Here is a 12,972-nt window from a genome sequence, read left to right on the forward strand (position 1 = left end):
ATACAACTCGGATTTGTATAAATACATAAGAGAGATAAATGCGGTTACCATGGTATTATATATATATATATATATATATATATATAATTTAAAAACTTATTGCTAAAATACTATAAATCATCACTAAAATCACCATATCGAGACATTATAAACCATATCTGGTAACAATTTAATATCGGGATGGCAGGAGAATTTAATATCTATACATACATATTTATACAATAGAAAAACAAAATGATTAACCGGAAAACCCTAAATAATAATAGAAGATGAGAAGAAAAAATAAGGTCACAACCTGGATTGCGATTTTAACGTGCCATCCAGTTAAGGACTTCATTTAGGGTTTGGAAGCTAGGAAATACGTTACATCAAAATGGAAAAGAAAAAATGAAACAGACAAAAAGAAGAAAAAGGAACACTGGGATGATCCAAGTCGGAGCCAGTTGAAAATAACATGCAATAACATTTCAAATTACCTAATTCTACCAATGCAACCTTCCAACGTCCATCGAGAAGGAAAAAGAACTTGTTCCACACAAAACGAAAGGAGAAAACCAAAGATAAAACAAATCTCAAGGTCTGCGGAGACAGAGACAAAATTGCTACAGGATATATGTTTAACATTTTATGCCTCATCAGTCACAATTGTTCCCTTCTCACTCACGTAGATACCATCAAGGAACTTTCTTATGTCCTTGTTCTTCACATGGCATTTCTGTCAAAACAACCATAAAAATGATAATGTCAAGAAGCCTATCGCTCTTTCATCATCTTGCCGATACAATAAAGCAGGATGAGGCCTCAGAAACTGATAAATGGAAAGCGTCGGAAAAAAACATGCGTACCTGATTTATCAATGCGGCCGATCTAGAAACAAGCTCAACATCGTTCCCGTCCAATACCAGTTCATCCTTAACCTTCTCTGAACGAATAACAGTCACGCCTTCTAACATGTCTACCTTCCTCACCTGACAAGTACAATTTTAAAATATAACAAAGAAAAAGTCAGTACACGAGATTAAAGAATGATTGTCTAGTATTTCAAAATAAAAAGGTTGATGGAAGAAATGGATAAAACACTGTTGTGTGAGACAGGCAGTAATCCAAAGGAAATTCAGTTTTCCTTTGCGTTGAAGAAGAAACCAGCAAATGAAGCGACCAACGTGTGCAAATCAAACATCACAACTGATTCTTAACAATTGAAAGCTGCACTTCAAAAATATAAAATAATCCAACGAAAGCAAATAGATGCATATCTCAAGAACCTAGGACAAATTTTACCCCTTCATCTGACAAACATACCCCATGAAATTCCGTCCTGTTTTCCACCATTAAATATTTTGAAAATGCAGTGGCAGTAATGAATTCAAACCAAGTTCTTTTGAAATTTAAAGCACCAACATCCCTAGTGAAGGCAATAAAACGATGGGAGTGACTTTAGGATGATAACCAATGTGTGCAAAATTGCAAATACATCACGACAACTAATACATAACAATCGAATGCTGCACTTGAAAAATTAAAATATAAAACATTAAAAAAAAGGAAACAATTAGATGCACGTTCCCAGCTTCCAATCATCTGACAAACATATCCTATGAAATTTCATCTTGTTTTCCACCACCAAATATTTTGAAAATGCAGTAGGATGGGTTATAATTTCAAAGCAAGTTCTCTTGAAATAAATGACCAGCTATCCTTTGTAAAGGAAACAAAACAAGGGTTTAGGATGATGACCGATGTGTGCAAATCAAAACCATTCACAACAACCGATCCATAAGAATTGAGTCCTGCACTTTAAAAATCTAAAACAATAGAAAAATAAAATAAAATAGAATAAAAAGATGCAAGTTTCAACTTTCAACAACCTAGGACAAATTTCACTAATTCATCTGACGAACATATCGTCCTGTTATCCACAACCAAATATTTTGAAAATGCAGTGGGCATGGATAATGCTTCCAAACCAAACTTTTCTGAAATTCAAAGCACCAGCTATTCCTAGTAAAGGAAATAAAACGGAGTGGCTTTATGATGATGACCAATGTATGCAAATGCTGCACTTTAATAAATTAAAAATATAAAACAACAAGAAAACAAAAAGAAACAATTAGAAGCAACTTTCCAGCTTTTAATGATCTGTTGAACATGTCCAATGAAAGACTTTGTCTTGTTTCCACCACCAAATATTTTGAGATAGCAGTGGGATGGGTTTGAGGCCATGCCATGACACAGCGGTATGCCACAAAGACCCGTGTACCATACTGGTACGCCGGTAAATCAAAACCGGTACGGGGGTGCATTGTGGTACGTTGGATCTGGTTCCGGGTCGGAACTAAATCCAAACCACGAAAAAATCTAAAAAAAACCTGTAATGCCAATGCTCATCTCCTCCCTCCCTCTCGACTTTCGACAAGTCTTTCGACATGTGTTTGGGCAGCTGGAGACGCACGACAGGTTTTCAACGAACGGCGGTTGGCGACTAGCCGTATCGGTCTGGCTTTAAGATACGCCGTATGGTAAAATATCGTAACGTATCGTAACCGTATCACTTTTTTTTTAAATAAAAAATAAATCAGACAAAATTGAAAAAAAAAATTGAAAAATTCATATTTACTAAAAATCAAGAATAATATGTTCATCATCATCAAATATTCATAAACATAGAAAATGATGAAAAGGAGGTCATATATCAAAATGCATCTCATTCTTGTTTCAAGGATTTCATCCAAACTTAGATCCAACTACATTTTATATATATATATATATATACAAGACCTTAGCATTTTAAAGGCATGTTTGCTTTTTTACATGCCTTCACATTTGTAGTCTTCGAGACACTTCTAGTTGGGTCATGACCCAACAACCACAGATCGGAATCGGGTCTGTGTCTATTGGATTCATTCCTATGTAATAAATAATAACTAATAACAAAGAAGAAACCAAACCAACGTATTGAACAAAAAATTTGACGAGAGCAAGCGAGTCGTGTTCCTCTTCCTGTTTGACGAAGCTCCCGCGAATCTCTAGCCTCCCTCCATCGGTAAGTCTCTCTCTCTCTCTCTCTCTCTCTCTCTCTCTCTGGTGTGGTCGGAAGAAACCCTCGTTCAACCCTTGCTTTCCCTCCCACAAGCCTTCGATCGGGCAGAGGGGTTCCTAGTTTTCTTTTCAATCACTCTATCCCTCTCTGGTCGGTTGGAAAACAGAGCGTCGAAGCCTTCTAGCCACCAAGCAAGCCCTCTTTCCTTGCCCAAAATGAAGGTTCTAAGGCGTATTAATCACTTTCAATATTAAATATGAAAAACAGCTCATATCGTACGATACGGGGTATCGTACGATACGGTACACCCCCTATTTACGATATGGGGGGTGTATCGTAGCGTAAAACCTAAACAGTAAGGTACGTATCGTACGATACATCCCCGTATCGTACGATACGTTTAATTTGCTTCATTATTGCGGGGTTTCTTCTTCTCTAGTTTCCCCAAATTGATGGCACATTCCGGCGAAATTTCCTGCTCCCTATTCATTTGTTTTGAATGTCGTCATTTGTTTCAAGAACCTGCTCCGTGTCCATGTCGTATTGCCGTGCTTTGAGTTTTTTCCTTTTTCCTGATACATTCAGTTCTCAACTTTGATTTCCTGCTCCTTGTTATGTTCGTTTTCTCTTTTCTGTGAAAACTGTAACTTACAATGCTTGAAATGGACTACCTATTCGGCTGCTCCCTATTCATGCCGTGTTCTCTGTTATGTGTGGCTTTTTGTTAGGCTTCATTCCCTTGTGCTTCAGACATGTTTCCTTGTCTGCTTCCATTTGCTTTCATGTGTGGCTTTTTGTTAGACTCTTCCATTTGCTTCATATGCAAAACGCAAGTGGTTTTGCATATGCCCTTGTCGAGTTTTCAGACATGTTCATTAATTTGATTATAACTTACAAGTTACGGACTATGTAGCTTAAAAAGGAACATTGTCTTAATGATGCGATGATATCATTTATCTTTTCAATATTTTTAATTTTTTTAATTAAAAGTATATAATTATTGATGTACCGCCGTACCAAGATTTGTGAAAATGCTGTACCCGTACACGTTTTCCCGTACCAGCACCCTTACCCGTACCTATGTGACATAGGTTTGAGGTTGCAATGGGATAGGTTATGCTTTCACACCAAGCTTCCTTTAAATAAAACACCAGATATGCCTAGTAAAGGAAATAAAACAATGGAAGCGGCTGTACAATGATGACCAGTGTGTGCAAATCAAACATCACGATAACTGATCCATAACAATTGAATGCTGCATTTTAAAAATATAACACAATTAAGAAAACGAAAGAAATAGATGCAAGTTTCAACAACCTTGGACAAATTTCACTTGATGAACATAACCCCTGAAATTTTGTCCTATTTTGAACCATTTTCCACCATCAAATATTTTGAATCAAGTGGGATGGGCAATCCTTACAAACCAAGTTTTCTTGAAATTCAAAGCACCAGAGCAAAGGAAATAAAACAACGGGGTGGCTTTACGATGATGACCAATGTGTGAAACATCATGACACTGATCCAAAAATCGAATTGAATGCAGTTTAAAATTTTAAGCAATTGAAGAAGTGATGAAATAGATGCAGGCTTTCAGCTCCTGAAGTGCAAAGTATAAAATGCTATGGTGATACCAGCAAAGATAGGTATATTGATCTGTAACATAAACAGTTTTTAACTAAACCTCAAAACGCAAATAAGAATCATCAAGTTGAATCCAACAGCCACTAACTAAGACAGGAAATAACTCGCCATCACCATGGATGCCTGACCTCATTTCTAACCAATCCACATTTTTTTTAAATACCAACACACAAACCAAAGGCTGACAGCAATAACTACTCATGACAGGTAAAGTCTATACAGGAAATGTATTCCCTCATGGAGTAATGCCAAGTACATTGTAAAAAAAGATTATTTCCCTATCCGCAGTATCAGCTACAACCATATTTTGTAATTCAAGCAAGAACTGTCACAGACTGATTAATTCTAAGATAAATTTCCACATATAAATCATCAACTGTTAAAATTTGAAAGGAGAAACACTTGCTCGAGAATTGATGCAATCCCAAAGTCCAAACATTATTCCATTTACTCGTTTTCTAACCAATCTAAATTTTTCTTATAACACCAATATCCAAGCCAAAGTAAAGACCGGCAGCAATAACTACTCATGAAATGAAAGCTATAGAGGAAAATATATTCCCTCGTGGAGTATGAAATGCCTAGTACATCGTAAGCAAAAAATATTTCCCTACCTGCTTCATCAGCTATAACCATACTTTGTATTGCAAGCAAGGACTGCCATAAATTGACTTATTCTACGGATAAAATCACACACGTAAATTACCAACAGTTCCTCTAATAAAACGATCAGAAGCAATGACAGTAGTCCCCATATACACCAAAAAGAAAAAAGCGGATCACGAACCAGGAAATGAAAATCTCGACTGCGTCTCTTACCCGCTTCTCGCCAAGAAAGTTCCTGATCTCGATGGATTGGTTTGAGTTGGTGATGCTGGCGTTGATGGGGAAGTGAGCGTAGACGAAGCGCATCTTGTACCGGTAGCCCTTGGTGACACCGGTGATCAGGTTCTGGATGTGGCTGATGGCGGTGCGGATGGCGGCCATCGTGCGCCTTGACCCAAACCAGGCGTCCACCTTGAGCTTGCGGCCTCCCTCGATGAGTTGGAAGTCGAGGCTGAGGTGCTTGAAGTCCCGGGTGAGGGTGCCCCTCGGCCCCACCACCTTCACGAACTTAGCCTTCACAGTGAGGGTCACCTCCTCGGGGATATCCATAGTCTGAGACGCCAGGATCGTCTTCATATTCTCTCCGTATAAATTTCGAGTTGCAGACGGCGAAGAAGCGGAGGAAGAAATGAACTGTAGAAACAGGGGGCGACGGCAGGAAGAAAGGAAGGGGAGAGGAGAGAGGGGAGATGGAAGAAGGGAAGAGAAGGCACCCGAGGGCTGCCCTAACTAACTCCGCACCTTTTAAAGCGGTGTCAATGGATTCGGATCGGTCTACTACCGACTCGCTTTTAAGAGCTATTTCTGTAAGAATCGGACGACTCGCCATCCGATTTTGGCCATCAAAACCTCCGTGCCTTTTCAGAAAAATTTACCATTTACTATGTTAAATTTTTTTGTGTGCATCAAACGGATCAAGAAGGTCATGATAAAAACATTTGCTTAGCATGTATTTATTTCTCTCTCTCTCTCACTTTATCTATTTATCTCTCTATATCAACTACTTGATTCCCCATAGGCCTCTAGATGTTTGTAAATTGATTGTAAAAATATGTACGTAAATTGTTAGGCTTATTCATATTAAGTTCTTGATAAAAGCTTTTATGAAAGGAAAAAAAAAGAAAAAAATGGTTAAAAACTTAAGAATGGAGATTAATTTTACACTTTAAAACAGTTAGAACCAAACTCTGGAGAGTTTGATACGAGACATCAATCCACGAGTCAGTCCATTCTTGATTGAGTCACCAAGTTTTTGTGCTGACTCGTTTGGGTTCTGACTTGGCCCAACGAGAGGACGATCCCGAGCCGACTCTGAGGCCGACCCGCCGAGTTTGCCAAAAGGTAATGTTCGTTTCGAGATTCAACTTTCTGGAATTGGGGAAAATGGAAATCCGTTTCTAAAAGGATTTTATGTGTGCATAAAAAGTGGAAAATCATTTTTATGTTTGATGGGCATGGTTGAAAGTTGGAAACTAAGCACCGCTTTGAAATTGTTAGAAAATTGTAGGTTATTCTCGTAATGTCTTATAAAGGGTTAGCATAGCTTTAAAATTTTCTAAAAAACCGTGGGGTGTTGATACGAGCCCACTTAGGACCCCCACTAGGACTAAGCAGGGGTTAGGCGAGACTAGTGAGGTTAGGACGGAACCCTTAGAAATTCTTGGGTCCAACGTCCCAACAAATTAGAACATAGGAAATTCAGAACCTAGAGCGTTAGCAGTGGGAGGTGAGGGTGGAATAGCAACGGCTCTAGGATAGGTTTTCGAGCAAGGAAGGCCGGTACATGGAGAAACCAGGGGCTGGGAAACCAAATTCCTAGGATTTGGTCCAGTATAGGCTTAAGTTTAGTTCTTGAGTCAAGTCCAAAACCCAAGTCCTTAGAGTCGGGTTTGCGCGAGTCTAGGGAGGTCATCTAGTCGAGTTGAGCCCAGCTCGAGGAGGCTAGATGGGTGTGCTAAGCAAGTGGTTTCCATCTTGAGCTCACATGGCTCAAGAGGAGTTTTTATTCAAGAGTTACACTTAGTGTTTGGTTTTCTCTATTCGATTTGATTACATATTCATTCATTCGCATAATTCCATTCATTACTTACCAAGTCGGGTTGTGACTTGGGATGATATCGCTTTTATTATGTTTATGCATTTCATTTTGAGTTTTGGGGCTGGATTCATGTTTGGAATCCAGATTTGAATACACTTGTATAAATTGAATTGGATCAAGGGACTGAGGAGGCAATTTTGGGAATTTGAGATCATTTGATTTTTGCCTCTCTCTCCTCACGTTTCTCCTCTCTTCACGTCAATCCCTCTCTCCCTTGTCTCTCTTCTCTCCTCAACTCTCCTAAGACCAGCGTGCTGGCCTCTCTCCCCCCTCTTGTCTCCCTCTCCTCTCTTCTTCCTCCATCATCTCTCTCGTCATCCCCTCCTAGTCACATTTATCTCCAACGTTGAAGAAGAAGGAGCGGTGATTCCTCTAGGCGAGCCACGGCCCTAGGGGGATTTTCAACACTTCGACTTCACATCGGATCTGCACGCCTTGGGTGCAATTCCTCTGCCATATCAGAGGAGTTAGAGGCTCTAGACGAGCAAAGGAGGCTGCGGTTCCATCCCTTGTAGCGCAGCAACCCATCGTGAATCAAGAAAGAAAGGTTAGATCGTTTCCGATTTGGAATTGTCTAAGTAACGTGTTGGCTAAGTTTAGTTTTGGATTTCTCGTGGGAGGAGCTGGGACTCTTGAGTCACAGCCAAGATTCCATCATCTTCCTCGCGTGGAAGGCACTCCTAAACTTGGTTTTACAAGTCTTAGAAGGATTCCAAAGGGGACGTGCTTGCCAACGTTGAAAGAAAGTTCAAATTTAGACTAGTAAGGGCCGATCTTCTTCAAGGAAAAACACGGAGACTTGCTGGAGTTTTCACCGGAAAATCAGTATTTCATCATCAAGATCCACGGTGGAATACCATCAAAACCAACCAAGAAGCATAGGAGAAAAATCAGCACGAGAAAAGAAGAAGAACGGTGGTGGTTTCGCGTAGAACGGCCAAGGCGTGCAAAATACAAGTTGCCAATAAGTTCTGGAATTCCGATCAACTCTGCTTTGTTTCCGGCTACCTTCGGCACCTTCCGTGCAACCACGCCCAAGGTCTGATTTACCCCTCATTGCCATGAAAGGAGTTAATCATTTGAAGGGGTAAAAACGTCCACCATTGATCAAAAAGTGAGTACCGCATAAAGCGAAGAGAGGTTGGAGCCGATCTTTTGGGAAGCTCCACTTTTTTAGCTAGGATTGGGTTAAGGATCAATAAGGAGTTCTTACATTTGGGTCAAATGATTCTAGAGATGCCACGTCGCCACATTTGATTATCTTGGAGAAATCGGCTACCAAAAGAGTCCACATTTGATGGAATCACATCCAAAGTTTTAGCAGTCCCAATTAACCGTCATCACCTAGACCTTTGCCACCTCACGTCCCAATCCCTACATTTGAGTTAGAATCCATTCTTTTAGAAATCCATCTCCATCCGTGAGAGGAGGGTCCTCATTTGGCCCCTTTCCCACATGGCCACTTTTAGTAATTTTTTTTAGTCAATCATAAGCCCGTAAGCCTTGTCTTACCCACTAAATCCCCTCATCCTTGACTTCACTACATAATCCCAAGCTCCTAAACCTCACACCCTTAGATCCCTCCTTCACACCGTAGAGGAAACCGTCCAAGCCCTTCTTTCCCAAGCTGTCCCCAAGCCAGCCTCACATAAGGATATACCAAGGCTCTATGACCGAGCTTCCATCACTTGACCGTAGCTAGGGTACTCCTCAGCTCTAGACCGAGCTGCCCAAGTCAAAACCAGCATTACAAAGTTCAAGAGGCGTGCATCCTTGGGTTGAACTCTCATCGCCCAAGTGACTTAGGCCGACCCACTTCGGCCTCATCCATGTGCTACCACTGCACTCAGCCAGGCGGGCTGAGCTAGGAGATCTTTCCTGCCTCCTTGATATCCATCAGTAACAATCGAGTCGCAGCACCCCATCCTGCTGTATCAGCTGGTGCTTCAGCTTCAATCAGATTGCAGAGGAAGATTGAGCAGCGTTTTACCAGCGTCCCCTCATTCCTTCGCGTCCTCTTCATTTTGGTGCACCATTCCTTCAGCCATTACTCAAGTGACTCCCAGATTCAGCGGCAAATCGAGGTCAGGCCGTCTTCGTGAGTGAGGTTAGTTTGATTTTCATCATTACTATTGTAATCATCTTGCTTAGTGCCGCTTAACTCTCCATAGAGACGTAAGGACCCTCTACGAGGATCTTGGGGAAGTAGGATCGACTCTAGGACCGGGCTGTCGCCTATACCGGAGTTAGGTCCTACCAGGTGTAAAGTAATCTTTTAAAAAGGAGTCTGCACCATTTCGAAATATTGCTAAATGTTAAAAGGCGGACTTGAAAAATTTCATAAAGCGCCTAAAATTTCTTCCGAAGTTTTTTTCTTTTCTCATTTTCATCTTCCTTTTCTCTGTTGGATCTCATATATGATTGGATCATGAATTTGAATCTTAGAATATTGGATTTCAAATTCAAGTGGATTCTTAACATAGATCTTAAGCATTGAATCTCAAATGATGTTGGATTTCAAATTTGCATCATACTACATTGATCTTAGACCAAATTAGAAGTTTAGTTCTCATAAACCTGGGATGATATTTGGATCTTTTGATTTGGACCATGTTGTTGGCCTTCGATTTGGATCTATTATTGAATTGAAATCATAATGTTGGATCTTTGGAACTAGACCTATCGAACTTATGAAATAAATTTTAATTTGAATTCAAACTGGATCAATAAATTTATAGATTATTGCTTGGATCATTAATATGAGCTTTGGTATTAGAGTTTTATCTAATTTGAATCTTTAGAAGTAGATCAAATCGACATTTTGAATTGAATCTAAGTTTGAACTTGAACTAGATTAATGGATCTTTAAATTGTTACTTAGATCATTAGTAGGAACTTGAATTGAATCATTGTATCATGAACTACACTTAGAACATGATGTTGGATCTTTGATTGAATTGAACTTGGATATAAATTGAATTGAACTTTGGGATCACACCCAAACACCTAACCTTAAAAACCAGGTTTTGATCATGTATGGTCTAGGTCCATGCATCATAGAGGCTGCTCACATTTCCATGGATCATGATGAATACAGGATTGCACAACATCTCTCTCTCTCTCTCTCTCTTGAAGCTTTTCTCTTTGTAAACTTGAACTTCTGAAGATCCAATTAGATGTTTAAAACAAGTTTCGTTAAAACTATGACATATTTGCTTTCAAAGCATTTAGAAACTAGACATCACTCAACACTTAGGCATTAGATCTATATAGTTTAGTCTTTGGTCTGATTACTCCTAATAAATGCGTCAGAAATGGTCAGACCTCGTACCAACAAGTCAGATCCCATCTCTCATAGTCTCATAGACATCCCACATGATTTAATGGAGGCGAATACAAGTTTTTCTTATCAACAGTCTACCTATAAATTTAAAATTTTGCATATAAATAGAGCCCTAACAAGGTTATCACCGTAAGAAAGCTTAGTCTAGACTAGGTAGAGGCTTGATCCAAGGTCTTCAACTTAACAACTTTTACATTACCATCTTAGTACATCTTGGCAATCGATAGCAATGTAGATCCATCGATCGTTGTTTTCCAACTAAAAAGCAATAGATTTAATCCAAACCGCTTTTGGCATTTTTTTCCCCTTCTAATCAGCATTCAGAACTGCTCCCAGGAAAAATCATCTGTCTGGTACAAGAATCCTTCGTAAACAATGACAAACATGTTAACGTCATAATCCCATCCACAGCATTTTCAGCAAAAGAGTGATGCTGATCCCATGTTCATATTAAGCAGAAAATGACAATTGGAATTTTGTTCGACTTGCATAAGACTTGACACGGTGAACTTTTCATAAGATATTTACCAAGGTGTTGGAGAATGACAAGCTACATATTGTTTAGTTATAAAACTACTCTCTGATGTTATGTGCCTCCACACATGCACTATCGAGAGAAGCCTTACTAAGGACTGTGAATGATGCATTCAGTACTTTTAGCAATAAGAGCAGTCGTCGCCACTGTAAATTGAAGCTATCGTTTTCAGTGAAGTGACTATTGCAGATGTACTTTGAACAGTTGTAGTGGAGAATACATTCATGCAAATATAGTACATGGGAAACGGGTTCATAGAGAGGTCGTGCTTCAAAAAGGCAAACAAAAAACCAAGCTAGGAAAGGAAAAGAAAGAGCTTGCATATGTCAATATAAAAAGTGCGGGAATACCAACCTCAACAAAAGAATGCCTCGGTTTTCCATGGTTTCTTCCTGCATTTTGGAATGAGCGTTTCCCTTTTGGCATAATTTCATATCTGAACAAGATATCCTTTTCCATTTGGATTCCTTTTCCACCATGAAAGAACTGAAATACAGAAGCCTTCTGCTGGATCCACATGGTGCAGATCCAAAGTTACTGTGCGGGGTGATCCTTATCCTATTTAAAAACCCAACCCTGTCTGATCCAACCAGATAATTCAAAATATAGTAACCCCGATCCAGATTAGGGATGCAAATCCAAGTGACCTCTGTGGGGCAAATCCTAATCCTATTTAGGAACACAAGCCCGCCAGATCCAGCTAGGTAATTCAAATAACAGATCATCCCGATCCAAACTAAAGATTCAAATGACTCTAATCTGATATACCTAAATATATTGGAGAGCAAGTAAGAAGTAGATTTAATATATCCAAAAATGAGAAAGGGGGTTGAACCATCAGCAACCTTCTCCCAGATGATGCCTCAATTTTAGATTGTGGAATACTAATATGATAAGTGCCAACAAAATTTAAGCTTTCCATTTTATGACTGTAACTAGTGCTGGCTGCCTAATTGAAAGAAGAATTTATAATGGTCCTAGCTACTCTCTTATTGTCCTTTCTTTTCCCAATTTCCCAAGTTTTACAAGCTCCAGCTTGATTTTTCCTTGACTGGAACCAATTAAGTTTTAAAAGTAGAATGAATTATTATTTAATCAAATTTAAAGCATAACATGCTATACTATCCTGCTTCTAACATAAACATTATTATAAAATCCTATGGTGGTCCACATCTAGACTCGATATAACAAGAGGATATGATCAAATAAACCCAAAACTAGGAAATTTTTTTACTACAGTTGAATTTAAGATCTACAAATACACTAATGTGAGTTTGAATATTTAATATACAACATGTATTTATAGGTTTGACCTGGCAAAAGCACGTGTACCTTAGCATAACTTTTTTTTTATATATGTATTTATAAACCTGAATAGGTAAAAGTTTGAGAATCATTTGAAGATATAAATTCAAATTACTGCCAACCAATCATTACATTGAGTTTGTCTAATTTAATTTAACATTAATAGGATTTTGAAAATTCCAGAGATAATTATCAAAGTTGACCTACTTTTGCATTCCATTCCATCTTAACCAGCTAGACATTGAGAAAAATAATTTTTAAGATATGAACCATGTTGCCGCAAAACACATACCAGCTTGTATCCTGTTCCTTACAGTAAAAACAAAATGTAAGTCAGTCAGCCTTCTGCACATCTAGATTGATTGAAAACTACGTGTTCAAGTTCGCTTCAGATACAAAGA

The 12,972-nt window shown here is 38.9% G+C and overlaps 1 protein-coding gene across 1 annotated transcript; it reads right to left on the reverse strand.

The window, feature by feature from the left end:
- Positions 1-443: 443 nt before the first annotated feature.
- On the reverse strand, positions 444-6,006 carry LOC116246469 (60S ribosomal protein L9-like). Its single transcript, XM_031618361.2, has 3 exons — positions 5,504-6,006; positions 846-968; positions 444-715 (listed from the first exon to the last, which is right to left on the reverse strand). Exons 1-3 carry the CDS (start codon positions 5,864-5,866, stop codon positions 626-628), a joined length of 576 nt encoding a protein of 191 aa, XP_031474221.1. The 5' UTR covers positions 5,867-6,006; the 3' UTR covers positions 444-625.
- Positions 6,007-12,972: the final 6,966 nt, after the last annotated feature.

Source organism: Nymphaea colorata, chromosome 1 (genome assembly GCF_008831285.2).
Source record: "Nymphaea colorata isolate Beijing-Zhang1983 chromosome 1, ASM883128v2, whole genome shotgun sequence".
Lineage (NCBI taxonomy): Eukaryota > Viridiplantae > Streptophyta > Magnoliopsida > Nymphaeales > Nymphaeaceae > Nymphaea > Nymphaea colorata.